Source organism: Leopardus geoffroyi, chromosome B3 (genome assembly GCF_018350155.1).
Source record: "Leopardus geoffroyi isolate Oge1 chromosome B3, O.geoffroyi_Oge1_pat1.0, whole genome shotgun sequence".
In the NCBI taxonomy this organism is placed as follows: domain Eukaryota; kingdom Metazoa; phylum Chordata; class Mammalia; order Carnivora; family Felidae; genus Leopardus; species Leopardus geoffroyi.
In genome coordinates, this window is record NC_059337.1 from 48061313 (window position 1) to 48082267 (window position 20955).

At 34.9% G+C, this 20955-nt stretch overlaps 1 protein-coding gene across 13 annotated transcripts in view; it reads left to right on the forward strand.

Annotated features, from left to right (window-relative positions):
- The window catches only part of ZNF280D (zinc finger protein 280D), a 327588-nt gene that overhangs the window by 206342 nt on the left and 100291 nt on the right, over positions 1-20955 (forward strand). For all 13 annotated transcript variants that reach the window (XM_045449634.1, XM_045449637.1, XM_045449639.1 and 10 more), the window contains 3 exons: positions 3207-3324; positions 16010-16180; positions 16323-16432. In XM_045449634.1, coding sequence (XP_045305590.1) covers positions 3207-3324; positions 16010-16180; positions 16323-16432 — 399 coding nt within the window. The remainder of the gene's footprint in view (positions 1-3206; positions 3325-16009; positions 16181-16322; positions 16433-20955) is intronic.

Consider the following 20955-nt stretch of genomic DNA (forward strand, 5'->3'; position numbering starts at 1 on the left):
TAACAGTTTTTGATTAAGCCAGACCTTAAAAAGATTTTCAGAAATGTAAAACAGTGCCATTCTTTTCACTAATTTTTTATGTGTTGTAGGATAGTCACTTTTCATAAAAATATTATTTATGTTAATCTATAATGGGTTTATTGTTATTTAAAATAAATATTTAATGTCTAATATTATACATATCAATAGATATAACCCAACTAAATAAAACCTTTTGGGCCCTCAGTAATTTTTAAATGTGTTAAAGGGGTCCTGAAACCAAGGAGTTAGAGTACTAAAACAAAAGGTTACCCAAAATGTAAAGGTTCTTTGCTATTAGTTAGAATTGAATTAACTCAGTGCTTTTTTCATGTATATCTATCATAAGCTATTTGGCACTGGCCTTAGAGAAATAATAAATTTTAATGAAAATGTTTGTTCTTTTGACAATAAGGGAAACTTCCAAAGCACCTATAAATTTTCTTGCAGATGTCCAAGTTCAAAACCAGAACTGAATCCAAATACTTTTGTGAGGAATAATATATTTTTTCTGTATTTCATATTACTGTTAGGTAATCTGCAGATCTGTTAGCACTAAAATTGATATTTTGAGGTTTTATTTTTCATAAAAGTTATTTTAATTGTTATTTATGTAAAAATGAAAAGGAAGGCTGTAGATTTTTAAATCTATGGCTAAGTAAATTCAACTCCCACTTATATTTTGAAGAGGTATATATCATAAAAAAATAAGAATATCTTTGGGCAAATGTTTCTGTCCCCTGAGTTGTTAATGACTTGAGATAATTATTGTCTGAAATAATAACTCATAGTGATATCAGCTCTAAGTTAAAAAACTTAGATTGAAGCAAGAGACTTGAATGCTGATTCAACCTTGCTCCTTAGCATTGTCAAAACCTCTTTGAGCCTCATTTTCTTAATTTCTAAAGTGAGAGATTTTACCCAGACCACTGACTCTATCTTGGATCCTAAGGTTATGCAGGTTATTTCTGGGATTTCAAAAGTTGGAAAGCTACTTGAAATATATTAGTTGGATCACATTAACTCAGTATACTTTCCATAAGTTGTCAACTCAGTATACTTTCCATAAGTTGTTGGCTTTTGCAGGATAGAAAACTGGAAAAAGAAACTTTGTTATTTAATTCAGTTTGATAAAAAATCTTTCTGACTTGGACCCAGGAAGAAGAAAGAAAAACAAAAGGAAGGGTTGTACGTTAGTGTTATAAAAGTTAGAAATTAGAGCTTTTTCTAGCTGAGAATATTTATTTCTCTGGGCATAGTTTTAAAATCAAAACACCTCAGTTGGTGTTTCCCAATCTTGTAAATTCTTAAAAGGAGAGATTGTGCCAGTTGGTCTGTGTGGGTCCTACAGATGAAATATTGTAAAAAACTCTCCAAGTGATTCTAATGTGCAAAGTTAAGAATGTCATATATTCTGGAGTGAATTGAGACCCCTCTCTTTAAGGGAATTTACTCTGAAGTTAGGAAGCCACTGCTTTTAATAAATTATAATTACAGTTTTTCATTTTTTGGTGTGTGCACGCACACTTTTTCACGGAATATCTTTATACCTCAATATCTCTTTGAGATCTCTTGCAGATGGCAGGGATATATTATTATCACTTATAATAAAGTTAGTGTGATATAGCCTAACGGTATAGCCTTGGAAATAAGGCCTCGATTCTAATTACAGCTACATCAACAACAAGCAGCTGTATTGGGAAGCCTTATGTAACCACACCTAAACTTAGTTTATCTATTTATAAAATAGGGTATAACGTTAGGTTTTTATTGGTAATGTGACAACTACTTGATTTAATACATACATGTGTCATGAAGTACAAGTACGTTTCAAACAGAATTGTGGCCATTATTTCAGTTTGATAGGTGAATAACTTGAAGCTCAGTAGTGACTTGCCCAAGGTCACATAGTTAAATGTGCCAGTCTTCTGAATCTCAGTCTAGTGTCTGTTCCACCCTTACTATTCCATTTGATATCTTTTTGAACTGTTTTTTAAGACATTAAAAATTCCCTGTTGGAGAATTATTTTAACCAATTATTATTGAATACTATGTGCCTGCTCTCTGAAATTGTTGAGCTTAATTAACCAGAGTTGTTTTCCTAATAAAGTATTAACAGTATTAACTTTGTATTTCTGTTAAAGAACTATTTTGTTAAATACATGTGAATATTTTCTATTTTTTAAGTGCAAATTGGGAGAAAATATTTATTATGAAATAAGATTGTGCTTTTTTACAGTGAAGTCATGACATTACTGATTTTTTATATTACATTGTTAAGGCCCAAATAAAGATAATTTACCTGTTATTTCTCAAATTTTAGAAGTGGTTTGAGTTACTTACACACTTGTTTCCATAGCTTCCAAGAGCAGAGCAGCTGGTCCAGATTATTCCTATAAACAGTTTCCATTTTAAATAAACTCTGTTTGCCTGGCTTTCTTATTTGTTTACCCTGTTGATCTGGTAGCTTTCATATTTATCCTATGAAACGGAAGATTACCTGGTCTAGCATGGCTTTCTGTGGAATGGTAGGAAGAGTGGGGCGGGGCAGGGTTGGGGTGGGGGGACACCCATTCTTTCTTTTCCTGACCCTTGCCTTATAAATTTTTCCAATTAGGATGATTACAAAACTCAAACCATGTGATATATTCATCCCTAATCCTGATGCACAGCACAGCACTACAGATTGACTTCTAATTTGTTTGCCCTAATATTGTGTCTTGGGGTGGGGGGTTTATAGAGATACAGAAGCTTTTATAGTTATGTCAGTATGTTTTCATATTTGTTTTCCTTTTACCCAAAGATTTTGATAAGTTTTACTGTTTGCTCTTTGATAGGAATACTGCATTTTTAGTAGCCCTCTAAAGTGTATCAATCCTATTGATTTAAAATGAGTATATGTTTCCTTGATCTTGAAAAAATCAGACTAAAATTTGCCCGGTTTTAATTCACTAGTTAGGAACAAATCAGCTGTAAGTAATAGCTTCCTTTCAGTTTTACTAGATGATAATTTTGACAGTAATAATTACCTTTGTGTTTTATACTTATTAATTACTAATTGAGTCATCAAAAGCTATTCTTACAATATTGAGATACAGTTAAGTTTACCTTTAGAAAAGTTTATGAAAGAAAATAATTGTAACTATGTTGAATAAATGTAATATTTTTCCTTTGAAATATTTTAACAGGGTTATATAACAAACTCATCACGAGTTGTGTCTAATAATTCTTCAGAGTTACTATTTGATTTGACCCAGGATACAGGATCATCACATTACCAAGGGGGACTGACGCTTTCTATACCAGGTTGGTTTTAGCACTTTTAAACAAAATTATAAGAAGAAACTTGATGAATATGCATATGTAATTGACTTTCTTGTAAGGTAGAATGGCGCTAATAGTTCATGAATACCTTTCTTGGGTGACTTTTTTTCCCCCTTGGATGGTTTTAAGTAAAATTTTATTTATTAATAAGACATTTTATTTTTATTTGTTTTTTATTTATTAATAAGACATTTTATTAATAAGACATTGGCTAATGTTCTTACTTGGCACTAAAAATGGGCTGAAAAATCATAAAATAATTTCTGTAAGTTATAGAAGTCCTCTGACACCATAAATACTCTGTTAAAAGAAGTATTAATTTCCATGACTAGTGTGAAAAAGTATATGGTTACAATTGATTTCCTAATTAGATTAGCGTCTTTCTATTCAGTAAAGCCTTTAGATACTGTAGTTACATATGATTATAGAATGCTATTATAAAGTGGTACAATAAATTTGTATATAGCCAGTACTCAGTATATGCCCATTGGAGGAATATGAAATTTCTCTGTTTAGTAGAATTAAAGTTCTTAGATTGTATACTAAAACATAGTTCTTCATTAACCTAAAATAAATTAGTAATCTATGAAAGAATTTCATCTAATTGAAAATTCCCTGTAATGAAGGCAATTATGCTTTGTATCTTAGCAGTTTTGGTATATTTCAGATATTTGACTAAATAGAGACAAGTAAGATTTGAGGGGAAGTTTTAGATTATTTACTAAAAAATCAGTGTGGAGAATCTACTAAACCCTCTTAACCATTATTATTTTTTTTTTTTAAAGCAAGACAGAAATACAAGCACACTTACTTTAAAAAAAATTTTTTTAATGATTATTTATTTTTGAGACAGAGCATGAGCGGGGGAGGGGCAGAGAGAGAGGGAGACACAGAATCCGAAGCAGGCTCCAGGCTCTCAGCTGTTAGCACAGAGCCTGATGTGGGGCTAGAACTTATCAACCGCGAGATCATGACTTGAGCCGAAGTTGGATGCTCAACTGACTGAGCCACCCAGGCACTCCTCTCCTCCAATTTTTTTTATTGTAATATTAGTGCCTAAAATGTTTTTCCATTTAGATAATATTGAGTTCATATTCATTTCTTGGTGTGTCACTTACATGCTTTATAAAAATATAGTCAGTACAATAGGTAAGAACCAAAAGAAAGAAGAAGAAAAATTGTTGTCTTAAGTCTGGTTTTCTAAAACACAGAAACTTTATTAATAGAAAAAGTGAATTTTTGAAACTTCTTGGGAGTAAGGACAATGACTCCTGCTCAACCTGTAAGTTTTCTGTTGCAGAGAGAGTTTAGCCTGAACAGTAAGTAGGGTGAGGAAGAAGATGTAGATTTCAACTGCCGTTCTTAAGATTTTTGTAGTCTTTATCAAGTCTTTATACTTCAGTTTTCTCATATTATTAAAATGGAGATTTAATTTTTCTTCTTTAATGCATTTATTTTCCAGGCCTGGAGTCAGCCAACAGGAGATATAATTTTAATTCTCACTCTACTTTAGTCAGGGATTTTTCAGGCACAAATAAGATAAATAAAATGAAAGTGCATTATGAACTTTATAAAAAAATTTTTTTGATGTTTATTTACTTTTGAGAGAGACACACACACTCAGAGCGTTGAGTACGGAAGGGGCAGAAAGAGGAAGACACAGAATCTGAAGCAGGATCTAGGCTCTGAGCTGTCAGCACAGAGCCCAATGTGGGGCTCAAACTCATGAACTGTGAGATCATGACCTGAGCTGAAGTTGGATGCCTAACCACCTGAGCCACCCACATGCCCCAAACTTTAAAGGATTTGACACCAGTTGGTGTGAATGATAATATGTGTTTTATGTTCAGTAGTATGATTGACTACTCTGCAATGATCATGGATATTTGGAGAAGATTGGATTTGAGCTTGTTCTTGAAAGGATTTTTACTGGCAGAGAGAGAACTGTTCAGAATAGGAAACAACACAAGCCAAAGACAACAGGGATAAATAAGTTGAAGGGTCAGAATTCAAAACTCCTAAATGCAGAGTGATTTTATTATATTAAAAATTTCTTACAGTAAAACAGTCTGTTTCTACTCTCCAGCCTGTTATGTAAGCAGATGCATAATTAAAATATCAGCATTCATTGGCTTTTCAGGTAACCTAACCATTTCACAAGAATGCTATTGTGATTGCACAGATCTTTTCCAGGTACCCATATTATAGCCATAATGATGTGCCTTGAAGATGGGAAAAAAATCATTTTTATGTTATTTCACAGGATGAACAGAGGAGCCAGCTAATATAATATTCTTTATTTTTCTCGCATGTTTCCCCTTATTAAAAAGCTGATAGGTGAATCTATTAGAATAATTTTTTTCCTCTAAAGTAAGATACAGAATAATTTCATTAGTAATGATAACAGCTACCATTTATTATTGAATGCTTTCTATGTGCCATATATTGTATGGGTACTTTTTAAAAGTAAGCTAAGATACAAAATATTTTTTTAGTAATGATAATAGTTGTCATTTATTATTGAATGCTTTCAGTGTGTCAGATATTGTGTTGGGTGCTTTAAATATATTATCTTAATTGATCTTAAAACAGCTCTGTAAAATAAGGCATTATAACTCTTATTTTACAAAAGAGGATACTGAGGCTAAGAGAAGTTAATTAAATAAACCAAGAATACATAGCTAGTCAGTGACAGAGCCTCGATTTGAACTTACACTTTCTGACTTAAAACCCTGGAATATTTCTAATATATTTACTTTACTGCTCCTACTTTCAGTGTACAGTTGAGAGAATGAAAATATGGTGTGCAGTTTTAGAATGCTTATTACCATGTACAGTTGAGTGTTATTTTCAAAAAGACCTTTTGCCTGGCCTGGTTATATAGCCTAAATATCCCCATTTCTCTTGCTAATGCTCTGAATAAGGCTTTCAGGTGATGGTTTTCAAACTGTTTTTAGGAGTAAAATTCCTATGCAAAAAAAATTTTATTCAGAAGCCTAATAAATAAAATATACAAGAGTTTCTCTGTTAGACATACCCTCTATATTCCCTAAAATGAGCCTTTTAGGCTCTGGGAACATAATTTGAAAACCTTTATGCTAACACTCCTTCCATTATGAGTCCTTTCATATTTTACCCTTGATCTTAGCCAAAAGGCCAACAAGCCATGGGCCCTTTCATATGAATGAGTGAAGTATTATCGTTTAAGATTAGTTTTTCTCCTTTGTACTTAGGAATTTTCCTCAAGTTTTTTTTTCTTTTAAGTGTATTTATTTATTTTGAGAGGTGGGGGTGGTGCACAGAGAGAGAGAGAATCCCAAGCAGGCTCCACACTGTCAGCACAGAGCTCCCATGTGGGGCTCCAATCCATGAACCAAGATCATGATCTGAGCGGAAATCAAATCAGACACTTAACCAACTGAGCCACCCAGGCACTCCTCTTTTTTTTTCCTTTATGTTCATTTGTTTTGTTTCTTAAATTCCACATATGAGTGAAATCATAGCGTATTTGTCTTTTTCTGACTGACTTATTTGCTTAGCAGAATACTCTCGCTCCATTTATGCTGTTGTAAATGGCAAGATTTCTTTTTTTTATTCTTTTTTTTTAATGTTTATTTATTTATTAGAGAGAGAGAGAGAGAGAGAGAGAGAGAGAGAGTGCATTAGCAGGGGAAGGGCAGAGAGAGAGAGGGAGAGAGAGAATCCCGGTCAGGCTCTGGGCTGATGTGGGGCTCGATCTCATGAACCGGGAGATCATGACCTAAACTAAAATCAAGTCAGACGCTTAATGGACTGAGCCACCCAGGTGCCCAAAGATTTTATTCTTTTTTAATATCTCAGTAGTATTATATTACACACACACACACACACACACACCCCACATCTTCTTTATCCATTTATCAGTCTATGGACATTTGGGTTCCTCCAGATTTGGGCTATTGTTGATAATGATGCTATAAACATTAGCATGCATGCATCCCTTCAAATCAGTATTTTTGTATCCATTGGGTAAATACCTACTAGTACAATTGCTGGATGGTAGTGTAGTTATTTTTAACTTTTTGAGGAACCTTCATACTGTTTTCTGCAGTGGCTGCACCAGTTTGCATTACCACCAACAGTGTACAAGGGTTCCTTTTTCACTGCATCCTTGCCAACACCTGTTGTTTCCTCTGTTAATTTTAGCCATTCTGACTGGTATGAGATGATATCTCATTGTATTTTTGATTTGTGTTTCCCTGATGATGAGTGATATTAATAAGCATCTTTTCATGTGTCTGTTGGCCATCTGTATGTCTTCTTTGGACAAATGACTATTCATGTCTTCTGCCCATTTTTTAATGGGATGATTTGTTTTTGGATGTTGAGTTTGAGAGGTTCTTTATAGATTTTATATACTAATTCTTTATCAGATATGTCATCTGCAAAACATCATCTCCCATTTCATAGGTTGCCTTTTAGTTCTGTTGATTGATTCCTTTGCTGTGCAGAAGCTTTTTATTTTGATGATATCCCAATAATTTATTTTTGCTTTTGTTTCCCTGACCTCAGGAGACCTATCTAGAAAGAAGTTGCTATGGCCAGAGTCAAAGAGGTTACTGCCTGTGTTCTCCTCTAGGATTTTGATGGTTTCCTATCTCACATTTAGGTCTTTTATCCAGTCTGAATTTATTTTTGTGTATGGTGTAAAAAAGTGGTCCAGTTTCATTCTTTTGCATGTTGCTGTCCAGTTTTCCCAGCACCATTTGTTGAAGAGACTCTCTTTTTCCTTTTAGATATTCTTCCCTGCTTTGTCAAAGGTTAATTGACCATATAATTGTGGGTTTATTTCTGGGTTTTCTGTTCTGTTTCATTGATCTGTGTGTCTCTTTTTGTGCCACTACTATGCTGTTTTGATCGCTACAACTTTGTATTATAACTTGAAGTTTGGAATTGTGATGCTTGTAGCTTTGCTTTTCTTTTTCAAGATTGCTTTGGCTATTTAGGGTCTTTTGTGGTTCCATACAAATTTTAGGATTTGTTCTAGTTCTGAAAAATGTTGTTGGTACTTTGATAGGGATTGCATTGAATGTGTAGATTGCTTTGGGTAATATACACATTTTAACAGTATTTGTTGTTCCAATACATGAACATGGAATGTTTTTTTCATTTCTTGGTGTCATCTTCCGTTTCTTTCATCAGTGTTTTGTAATTTTCAGCATATAGATCTTTTACCTCTTTGGTTAGGTTTATTCTTAGGTATCTTATTGTTTTTGGTGCAGTCATAAATGGAGTTGATTTCTCAATTTCTCCTTCTGCTGCTTCATTATTGGTGTATAGGAATGCAACAGTTTTCTCTACATTCATTTTTTATTGAATTTGTGTATCAGTTCTAGCAGTTTTTTGGTGGAGTCTTTTGGGTTTTCTGTACACAGTATCATGTCATCTACAAATAGTGAAAGTTTGACTTCTTCCTTGCTAATTTGGAATTCCATTATTTCTTTGTGTTTTCTGATTGCTGTGCTTAGAACTTCCATCACTATGTTCAATGAAAGTGGTGAGAGTGGGCATCCTTGTCTTACTCCTGACTGTAGAGGAAAAGCTCTCGGTTTTTCCCCGTTGAGGATGATACTAGCTGTGGGATTTTTGTATGTGACCTTTATTATGTTAAAGTATGTTTCTTCTAAACTGACTTTGTTGAGGTTTTTATCCTGAATGAATATTGTACTTTGTGAAATGTTTTCTCTGCAGCTATTGAGAGGATCATATGGTTCTTTTCTTTTACTAATGTGGTGTATCACATTGGTTTGCAAATATTGAACCACGCTTGCATCCCAGGAATAAGTCCCACTTGATTGTTGTGAATGATTCTTTTAATGTACTGTTGGATTTGATTTGCTAGTACTTTATTGAGAATTTTTGCATCCATGTTCATCAGGGATATTAGTCTGTGGTTCTCTTTTGTCGTGCAGTCTTTGTCTGGTTTTGCTATCAGGGTAATACTGGCATCATAGAATAAATTTGGAAGTTTTCCTTTTGTTTCTGTTTTTTGGAATAATTTGAGAAGAATAGGTATTAACTCTTCTTTATATGTTTGGTAAAATTCCCCTGTGAAGGCATCTGGCCCTGGACTTTTGTTTGTTGGGAAATTTTTGATTGCTGATTCAATTTCTTTGCTAGCTATCGGTCTGTTCAAGTTTTCTATTTCTTCTTCTGTTTTGGTAGTTTATATGTTTCTAGGAATTTATCCATTTCTTCCATGTTGTTTTTTGGCATATAGTTTTTCATAATATTTTCTTATAATTGTTTGTATTTCTGTCGTATTGGTTGTGATTTCTCCTTTCTTGTTTGTGATTTTATTGAGTCTTTTTTCTTTGATAAGTCTGACTAGAGGTTTATCAATTTCATTGATTTTTTTTTTTTTTCAGTGAACCAGGTACTGGTTTCATTGATCTGTTCTAATATTTTTTTTAGTTTCTTTATCATTTATTTCTGCTCTGATGATTATTTCCCTTCTGCTGGCTTTTGGTTTCGTTTGTTGTTCTTTTTCTAGCTCCTTTACGTATAAGGTTAGGTTGTTTGTTTGAGATTTTTCTTGCTTCTTAAGGTAGGCCAGACTTCCCTCTTTTTTAAACTAAGTTTATTTTTTTTAACGTCTTTTTTTGGGGGGAGGGGATGTGGGGGAAGAGAGATAATTCCAAGCAGGCTCTGCACTGTTAGTGCAGAGTCTGATGTAGGGTTCAGTCTCAAGAACTGTGAGTATGACCTGAGCTGAATTTAGAATTGGATGCTTAACTGACTGAGCCACCCAGGAGCCAGTGTAAACTTCCCTCTTATGACCAGTTTTGGTACATTCCAGAGGTTTTAGACCATTGTGTTTTCATTTTTATTTGTTCGCTTGTATTTTTTATATTTGCTTTTGGATTTCCTAGTTGACCCTTTCGTTGTTCAGTGGCATGTATTTGAGGTCTTCCCAAATTTTTTTTTGCAGTTCACCTTAAGTTTCATAGCATTGTAATCAGAATATACGCCTGATATGATCTCAGTCTTTTTGTACTGGTTGAGGCCTGATTTGTGACCTAGTATGTGATCTGTTTTGGAGAATGTCTCTTGTACAGTTGAAAAGAATGTGTATTCTGCTGCTTTAGGATGAAATTTTCTCAATATGTGTGTTAAGTCCATCTGGTTCAGTGTGACATTCAAAGCCCTTGTTTCCTTGTTGATTTTCTGCTTAGATGATCTGTCCATTGATGTAAGTGGGTGTTAAAATCTCCTACAATTATGGTATTATTATTAGTTAGTTCCTTTATGTTATTAATTGTTTTATATATTTGGGTATCTCCATGTTGGGGTAATAAATATTTACAATTGTTAGATTTTCTTGTTGGATAGTCCCTTTTATTCTTTCGTGCCCTTCTTCATCTCATGTTATAGCCTGTGTTTTTTTTTTTTTTTAATTTTTTTTAATGTTTTATTTATTTTTGAGACAGGAAGAGACAGAGTATGAACAGGGGAGGGTCAGAGAGAGGGAGACACAGAATCTGAAACAGGCTCCAGGCTCTGAGCTGTCAGCACAGAGCCCGACGCGGGGCTCGAACTCACAGACGGCGAGATCATGACCTGAGCCAAAGTCGGCCGCTTGACTGACTGAGCCACCCAGGCGCCCCTATAGCCTGTGTTTTAAAACCAAATTTGTTTGATATAAGTATTGCTCTTCTGGCTTTCTTTTGATGTTCTTTTGCATGATAAATATTTCTCCATCCTTTCACTTTCAAACTACCAGTGTCTGGGTCTAAAATGAGTTTCTTTTAGGCAGTATTTAGTAGGGTCTTGCTATTATTTATTTATTAAAAAAATTTTTTTTTAAATGTTTACTTATTTTTTGAGAGACAGACAGCATGAGGGGGTAGGAGCAGACAGAGAGGGAGAGACAAAATCCGAAGCAGGCTCCTTGCTACAAGCTGTCAGCACAGAGCCCAATGCGGGGTTCAAACTCATGAACTGTGAGATCATGACCTGAGCTAAAATCAGACGCTTAACCAACAGAGCCACACAGGAACCCCTATTTATTATTTTTTTAATGAACATTTTTAAATGTTTGTTTATTTTTGAGAGAGAGAGAGAGCACAAGATGGGAAGGGGCAGAGAGGGAGGGGGACAGAAGATTTGAAGCAGGCTCTACACTGACAGCAGAGAGCTCGATTTGGGGCTTGAAATCACAAATTGTGAGAACATGACCTGAGCCAAAGTTGGACACTTAATTGACTAAGCCACCCAGGTGCCCCTATTTTTTGAAATTTTTTTTATCATTTTAGAGAGTGTACATGAGTGGGGAGAGGGGCAGAGGAAGATAGAAAATATCTTACTCCACACTCAGTGTGGAGCCTAATGCAGGGCTCAGTCCCTGACCCTGGATGACCTGTGCTGAAATCAAGAGTTGGACATTCAACTGACTGAGCCACCCAGGCACCCCAGTACCTTTTTTTTTTTTTTTTACCCATTCTGACACCCTTTGTCTTTTGTTTGTGGAGTATTTAGACCATTTACATTTAGAGTAATTATTAATAGGTATATATTTAGTAGCAGTGTATTACTTGTTTTGTCATTGTTTATGGAGATTTTCTCTGTTCCTTCCTTGTCTTTGTCACTTTTAGTCTTTCTTTTCCACTTGAAAAGTCCCTTTTTAATATTTTTTGCAGGGCTGTATTAGTGGTCACGAACTCCTTTAGTTTTTATTTGTCTGGGAAACTCTTTATCTCGCCTGTTCTGAATGATAGCTTTGCTGGGTAAAGTGTTCTTGGCTGCGGATTTTTCCCATTTAGCACTTTGAATAAATCACGCCACTCCCTTTTGGCTTGTCAAGTTTCTATGGAGAGATGTGAAGCTAGACTTATGGATCTTCCCTTGTAAGGTAGGGACTTTTTGTGTTGCTGCTTTTAGGATTTTTTTTTTTTTTTGGCTATATTTTACAAATTTGATTACAATATGTCTTGATGTTGACCTGCTTTTATTGATTTTGATGGTAGTTCTTTGTGCTTCCTGGATCTGGATGTCCCTTTCCTTCCCCAGATAAGGGAAGTTTTCAGCTGTTATTTTCTCAAATAAATTTTCTCCCCCCTTTTCTCTCTCCTTCTGGGATTCCTATAATATGAATGTTATGATGTTTGATGGAGTCACTGAGTTCCTAAGTCTATTCTCATGTTCCATAATTCTTTCTTTCTTTCGTACAGCTTCATTATTTTCTATTATTTTATCCTCTGTATCACTTATTTGTTCCTCTGCTTCTTCCATCCATGTGTTCTCTGCATCCAGTTTGTTTCAGTTTGTTTTCAGATTGCATTTATCATTTCTGACTGATTGTTTTTTAACAGTTTTATCTCAGGTAAGGGTCTCCCTTTTTTCAAGCTCAGCAAGTATTGTATGATTGTTGCTTTAAGTTTTCTATCAGGGATATTATATCTATTTTGATTAAATTTCTGGCCATGACTTTTTGTTGTTTCATTTGGGATTAAATCCTCTGTCATGGCATTTTATCTAGGTCTCTGTCTTCTGTGTGTTAGAAAAGCCTGTTGTATTTCCTGTTTCTGAGACTAATGGCTTTATGAAGAAGAGGTCATATAGTGTTCAGAGCTTGGCGCCTCAGGGAGTGTCTCTGGTGTGTGTTGTGTGCACTTCACTGCTGTGTTTTGGCTACTATGTCCTTTAGGCCAATCATCTTCAGAGGTTCTGTTTGCTTGCAGTGAGCATTGTTTGGACCTGGAACAGAGTGTGGTGAGTTTTAACTACTTCCTCTAGAACTGAAGCCTTGCAGAACTGTCTGGCCAGGGGACGTGATATTTGCGGGGTTTCTGCTGGTCTTCTGGAGAAACGGCCGACTGCACTGGTACTGAAGCATGCTTGCCCAAGAAGGGAAGTCCCACCAGAGTGCTGGGGGGCGGTGCAGGGCATGGTGTAAGCAGGTTAGGCAGTCAGTGTAGGCACTGTGCTGTTTACTGCAGGTGGTTTATGCTGACACTTGGGGAGAGAAATGGTGCCAGCGTGCTCCCTTGTCCCCAGAGAGGGGTCTCCGTGCTTGCTGCTATCAGGGAAGCACTCTCAGAAGAGCAGGTAGTTTCCCTTCTTGTGTCCCAGGCATTTTTCAGATTGCCATTTTCATGCTGTCTGTCCCTGGGTTGCTTGTCTGCCAGGAGCAGTGCAGTATACTTAGGGCTCTATCCCAGCCAACCCTTCTGACTTCCAAAACTCCAAACTTTAGGGATGTGGTGTGGGCATGGCCTGTGCTGGCCTCCTGGAGAAAGGTCTTTTTGCCCTGGGACTGATGTGGGTTTGACCAAGAATGGCAGTTGCCAGAGGCCAAGGTGCACAGGGTAGGCAGCCAGTGTTGGGTCCAAGCTTCCTTTGGCAGGTGGCTCTGTGCCTATGCTGAGGGGAAGGGTAGGGAAATGGCGCTCCCAGCTCTTTTGGCCCATGAGAGGTGCCTCTCCAAATGCTACCTCTTTCAGATGCGCCCCACAAGTGAACGATTTCCCCACTGTGTGCCTTGGGCACTCCTCAGATGTCACTGTCTGCCCCAGATTTGTTTGCCTGCCTTCTCATCAAGTCTGCTGACCTTTAAAACTCCTGTCTTCAAGCGCCGCTGATTGCAAAAACTTAGGAAAATCCGCCCGTCTCCTTTTCCCGGCCAGTGGCTTTGGGGAAGTGTTTTTGTGCATTCCCCTGTGTGTTCTTTTCTTTTTCTTTCTTTCTCCCTCCCCTCTCTTTCTCATCTCTCCACCACCAGGGCTCCCTCCTCTCTGCAGCACCTGCAGTCCATTTCTCCCCCAAAGTCTCTGTGCTTCCTACCTACCTAGATGTTTGGCCTGTTCTCTCCCTCTAGTTGTGGTGTTTGTTCTGTCAGTCCTCAGGTCAATTTCTTGAGTATTCAGAATGATGCTATAGTTACCTAGTTGTGTTCAAGGGACAAGAGGAGCCTAGAGTCCTACTATGCTGCCATTTTAGTTCCTCACCCAAAAGTTAAATTACTTTTTAAAAAATTTCAAATATAATTAAATACAGTGTTATATTAGTTTCAGGGGTATAATATAATGATTCAAAAATTCTGTATGTTACTCAGTACTCTTCATGATAAGTGTACTTTTAATCCTCTTCACCTATTTCACCCATTCCCCATCCACCTCCCTGCTGGCTACTACCAGTTTGTTCTTTATATTTAAGAGTCTGGGCTATTTCTTTCTCTCCTTTTTTTCTTTATGCATTTGTTTTGTTTCTTAAATTACACATATGAATAAAATCATATGGCGTTTGTCTTTCTCTGACTGAGTTATTTCACTATAGCATTGTACCCTCTAGGTCCATCTATGTTGTTGCAAAAGTTCAGATTTAATTCTTTTTTATGGCTAATATTCCATTGTGTATATATATACATCACATTTTCTTTATCCATTCATCTGTGGATGGATGCTTGGGTTTCTTTTATATTTTGGTTATTGTAAATAATGCTGCAATAAACATACATCTTTTTGAATTTATGTTTTTGTATTCTTTGAGTAAATACCCAGTAGTGGAATTACTGGATAATACAGTAATTATATTTTTAGTTTTTTGAGGAACCTTTACACTGTTTTCCAAAGTGGCTGCACTGGCTTGCATTCCTACCAATGCATGAGGGTTCCTTTTCCTCCACATCCTCATCAACACTTGTTATTTCTTGTCTTTTTGATTTTAGCCATTCTGACAGGTGTGAGATGATTTCTCATTGTGGTTTTGATTTGCATTTCACTGATGATTAGTGTTGGTGAACATCTTTTCATGCGTCTGTTGGTCATCTCTATGTCTGCTTTGGAGAAATGTCTGTTCATGTCTTCTGCCCATTTTTAATTGTGTTATTATTATTATTATTTTTTTTTTTTTGCTGTTGAGTTGTATAAGTTATTTGTAAATTTTGGATATTAACTCCCTATTGGATCTATCATTTGAAAATATCTTTTCCCATTCTGCAGATTGCCTCTTTGTTTTGTTGATGGTTTCCTTTGCTGTGCAAAAGTCTTTAATTTTGGTGTAGTCTCAATAGTTTAATTTTGCTCTTGTTTGCCTTGCCAGAGGAGACCTATCTAGAAAAATATTTCTATGGCTGATTTCAAAGAGATTATTGCCCATGTTTTCTTGTAGAAATTTTATGGTTTCAGATCTTTCATTTAGGTCTTTATTCCATTTGAGTTTATTTTTGTGTATGGTGTAATAAAGTAATCCAGTTTCATTCTGCATATTAACTGTCCAGTTTTCCCAACATCATTTGTTGAAGAGACTTTTTCAAACCATTGTATATTCTTGCCTCCTTTGTTGTAGATTCATTGACCATATAATTGTGGGTTTATTTGTGGGCTCTCTGTTTTGTTGTACTGATCTGTGTGTATGCCAGTACCATACTGTTTTATTACTATAGCTTTGTAGTATATCTTAAAATCTGGGATTGTGATGCCTCCAGTTTTGTTCTTCTTTTTCAAGATTTCCATTTGGTACACCCCTGACTTTTCATCACATAAATTTTTATCATTATTTATTGTCATTTGAATGATAGGATCACTCAATTGTATTACATTTAATTTAGCTCCAAAGTAATTTTATTTAGTTGTAGGAAACATGCTACAGTGTTTAAAAATACTTTTCCCACTTATTTAACTCATTGTAGGTATGAATGAAAGTTCGTTTTTATCAAAACGTCCTTCTACTTCTGAAGTAAACAGCGTTAATCCAAAAAAACCTAAGCCCAGTGATGGTGTTTCTGGAATAAATTCTTCAGCTGTATTTCCTTCAGTTAAGTCTCTTTCAGTGACATCTCCCCAGGCTACATCATCAAAAGGTAAATGTGAAATGTGGCATATAAAAAAGAAATTATAGTATTTATATATAAATTTTAGAAATTGTAAATTTCCTGACTATTTTTAGTGGTTAAAGTTATAAAAGATGAATTTTGAATTACATATGTTTTGAATTTATTTTAGGTACAAATACCTCATCAAATCAATCTAAAAATGGAACACCCTTTCCAAGAGCTTGTCCAAAGTGCAATATTCATTTTAATCTTTTGGATCCTTTGAAAAATCACATGAAGGTAAAACTTTTTCAAAATTTAATTTTAAAAAGGTTTGCAAATCCCTAAAATATTGATTTATAGTAAATAATGCTTTGTCCAGATATTTAATGAAAAAAATCTTCTCATAGTGATATTTCCATATAACTTTCGCAAAGATTTATATTCATAATGATTATCTTCATATAAGATTTTTAAATTTCCTCTGAATCATCAAATTTTTTTTTTAATTTTTTTTAAATGTTTATTTATTTTTGAGACAGAGACAGAGCATGAACGGGGGAGGGTCAGAAAGAGGGAGACACAGAATCTGAAACAGGCTTCAGGCTCTGAGCTGTCAGCACAGAGCCCGACGCGGGGCTCGAACCCACGGAGTGCGAGATCATGACCTGAGCCGAAGTCGGCCGCTTAACCGGCTGAGCCACCCAGGCGCCCCTGAATCATCAAATTTTAAGAATTAAGTTTATATACATTATAATGTATGCTTATTATATTCTCATTTTATATGAAACTAAATTATTAATCAAAATATTTAGTAGATTTGGCATAATTCAAACTTTTTAAAAAAGGCATTTTTATAGTTTCTTTAATTATTACGTTTTTGGGTTCATGGTAACATGTGCGTGACACATTACACAATGAAAATCTGAATTTTACATTTAATTTTCAACGCTCAGATTTAAACCCCAAATGATGGAGCATTTCATCTGAAATAATTATATTCAGAATATAGTTTGTGTAATTGTCCTAAATTAATTCAGGCTTTTTATTGGAATAGGAAGCTCTTGAGATTAAATTTTAAGAATTTTTCAAAGTAAATGAAATATGAGGTGTAGGTAACATTTCACTTGAAATATTTTAGTGTATATTACAGTATCCTCCTTTGGTGTGAGGAAAGATATCCTGCATTCTCTTTGCATGTCCTGTAGAAATGGCAGGAAGGGAGAAAGAGAAAGAAAAAAGTCCATGTAGATTATATGAAGAAAGAAAGGAAGGAGAAGGGTACAGTTGTAAAGAAATAGGTAAGGAAAGTTCTTGTTCACAATCTCAGAGATTGACAAACTTTTATTAAGATAAAACATTTTATTAAAAAGGTAGAAAAAATAAGGGAACTTTTTTAGAATTTCAAGTATGTCTTTTTATTCGGTTACAAAACAGCATTTGGTCTGTCACTACTTCCAGCAACCAGAATGTAGTCCCTGGTAATTGCACTCTGTGCTTTTTTCTTACATAAGAATTAACCTGTACAGGTGCTTTCACTTTTTTTTTTTTTTAAATCTGTGTAATGCTTTGATGAGATACTTGATGTATTTTATGTTTGCATTTTAGATGGAAAGAAAAAGCTACATTCTTTGACTTTAATTATTTGAGTAAGGAATACAGTGATATTATTCAAGATAAAAAAGTTTCCAAAGGCATATAAGTGAAAAATCTTAACTGTGTCTCTTATTTATCTGGTTCTCAGAATGACTCTCAAAGAAAATAATTTTTATTAGTTGGTTTTTGTATTTTTCCTAATTTCCTTTGTACATATACAGTTAACACAAATGTTCTTATTTTCTTTCTGTTTTGTATATAAATTGTAGCATATTGTGTATATCCTTCAGTATCTGGTAAAATTGGCAGCTATTTTCCAAAATGTAGCTTTACATCCAATATGTGTATTATTGCATTGTTTTTGATTACTCATATTATAAACAACCAAAATTTCATATAATATTCATATAATAGAACACTATGCAACCTTTTAAAAAGAATGGAATGTCTGTAATGGATAATGATATGGGATGATCTCGAAGACGTATTAGTGAACTAAGTTAAATATATAATATAAACAGCTTATTATGTGTGTTTATATCATAAAGAAATGTGACAGAATAGTCACCAACTCTAGGACAAGGAAGTTTAAAACTTAGACTTTTTGTTTCCTAGCTTATGCATTTTATATATCAGTTTAAGTTTTAGTATTACAACAATGAGTTCCATTTTGAAAAAATGTGATTTTTAGATTCTTTGTGAATTAATGTTTGCTATTATAGATAAGTAGATGACTGCACTACAGAAATAATGTTTTCTCTTTCAGTAAAGAATATCTAAAACATAAGGCAAATATCCTACAGTATTAAGAACAATTTGTGTATCTGAGACCATGTGCCAGACTACTAAACTTTAAATACTGTATTTCATTTAGTCTTTAGAAAATTCTTGCAGGGGCACCTGGGTAGGTCACTCTCTTGAATCTGACTCTTAATTTTGGCTCAAGTCATGATCCTAGGGTCGTGGGATTGAGCCCTGCTTTGGGTTCCACGCTGGTAATGGAGCCTGCTTAAGAATCTCTCTCCCTCTCTATCTCTCTTTCCTTTCTCTCTGCCCTGCTTGTAGGCTCTTTCTAAAATATATATTAAAATCTTAAAAAAAAAAAAGAAAAAAATTCTTGGAGATGAACATTTTTCTCATTGTTTTATAGCCAGTTTATTTAAAGGCATAACTGGCGTTCAAACATTAATGGTAAAAGCCCAAATTCTCACAATTTTTTTTCCTTTTTGAGTGGATAGGTTATTTAATGTTACATGGATACCTGAAAATAGGTATGCAGTTTTTCATAGGGTATGGAATTCGAAATTTATCAATCAAACATAGCTTATTAATTACATTATTTAGATTTCTGTATCTTTATTTTGTTGTATACTTCATCTTTTTTTTAAATCTACAACAAATTTATTATTTTTTTTTAATTTAAATCCAAGTTAGTTAACATATAGTATAATAATGGAGTAGAATTTAGTGATGGATCACTTACATATGACACCCAGTGCTCATTCCAACAAGTGCCCTCCTTAATGCCCATCACCCATTTAGCCCATCCCGTCCCCATCTCCCCCCTAACAGCCCTCAGTTTGTTCCCTGTATTTAAGAGTCTTCCCTGGTTTGCCTCCCTCTCTGTTTTTATCTTATTTTTCCTTTCTTTCCCCTATGTTCATCTGTTTTGTTTTTTTAAATTCCACATATAAGTGAAATCATGATATTTGTCTTTCTCTGATTTCATTTTGCAAAATACATTCTAGTTCCATTCACATTGTTGCAAATGGCAAGATTTCATTCTTTTGGATTGCTTAGTAATATTCCATTGTATATATATACCACATCTTCTTTATCCATTCATCAGTCATTGGACATTTGGGGTCTTTCCATAATTTGGCTGTTGTTGATAGTGCTGCTGTAAACATTGGGGTGCATATGCCCCTTCGAATCAGCATTTTTGTATTTTTTGTGTAAATACATAGTAGTGTAATTGCTAGCCATAGGATAGCTCTATTTTTAATTTTTTGAGGGACCTCTGTACTGTTCTCCAGAGGGGCTGCACCAGTTTGCATTACAGTACAAAAGTGTTCCCCTTTCTTCACATTCTCGCCAACATCTTTGTTTCCTGAGTTGTTCATTTAGCCATTCTGACAGGTGTGGGGTGGTATCTCATTGTGGTTTTGATTTGTATTTCCCTGATGATGAGTAATGTTGAGCGTCTTTTCATGAATCTGTTTGCCATCTGGATGTCTTTGGAAAAGTGTCCATTCTTCACTGGATTATTTATTTTTTGGGTGTTGAGTTTGAGAAATTCTTTATGCATTTTTGATACTAACCCTTTATAAGAGATGTCATTTGCAAATATCTTCTACCAATATGTTGGTTGCCTTTGAGTTTTGTTGATTGTTTACTTAGCTGTGCAGAAGCTTTTTATCTCGATGAGGTCCCAGTAGTTCATTTTTGCTTTTGTTTCCCTTGCCTCTGGAGACATGTCTAGTAAGAAGTTGCTGCAGTTGAGATCACAGGTTTTGCCTGGTTTCTCCCCTAGGGTTTTGATGGCTTCCTGTCTTACATTTAGGTCTTTCATCCATATTGAGTTAATTTTTGTGTGTGGTGGAAGAAAGTGGTCCAGATTTATTCTTCTGCATGTCGCTGTCCAGTTTTCCCAACACCATTTGCTGAAGAGACTGTCTTTTTTCCATTGGATATTCTTTCTTGCTTTGTCAAAGATTAGTTGGCCATGTATTTGTGGGTCCATTTCCGGGTTTTCTGTTCTGTTCTATTGATCTATGTGTCTCTTTTTGTGCCAGTACCATACTATCTTGATGATTGTAGCTTTGTAATGTAGCTTGAAGTTCAGAATTGGGATGCCTCCAGCTTTGGTTTTCTTTTTCAACATTACTTTGGCTCTTTGGGGACTTTTCTAGTTCTGTACAAATTTATAATTATTTGCCCTAGATCTGGGAAGAATGCTTGTATTTTGATAGGGATTGCATTGAATGTGTAGATTGCTTTGGGTAGTATTGACATTTTAACAATATTTTTTCTTCCAGTCCATGAGAATGGAATATTTTTCTATTTCTTTGTGTCTTCTTCAATTTCTTTCCTAAGTTTTCCATAACTTTCTGTGTGTAGATCTTTTACCTTTTTGGTTAGGTATTCCTAGGTATTTTATGGTTTTTGGTGCAATTATCAATGGCATAGATTCCTTGATTTCTTTTTCTGTTGCTTCATTATTGGTG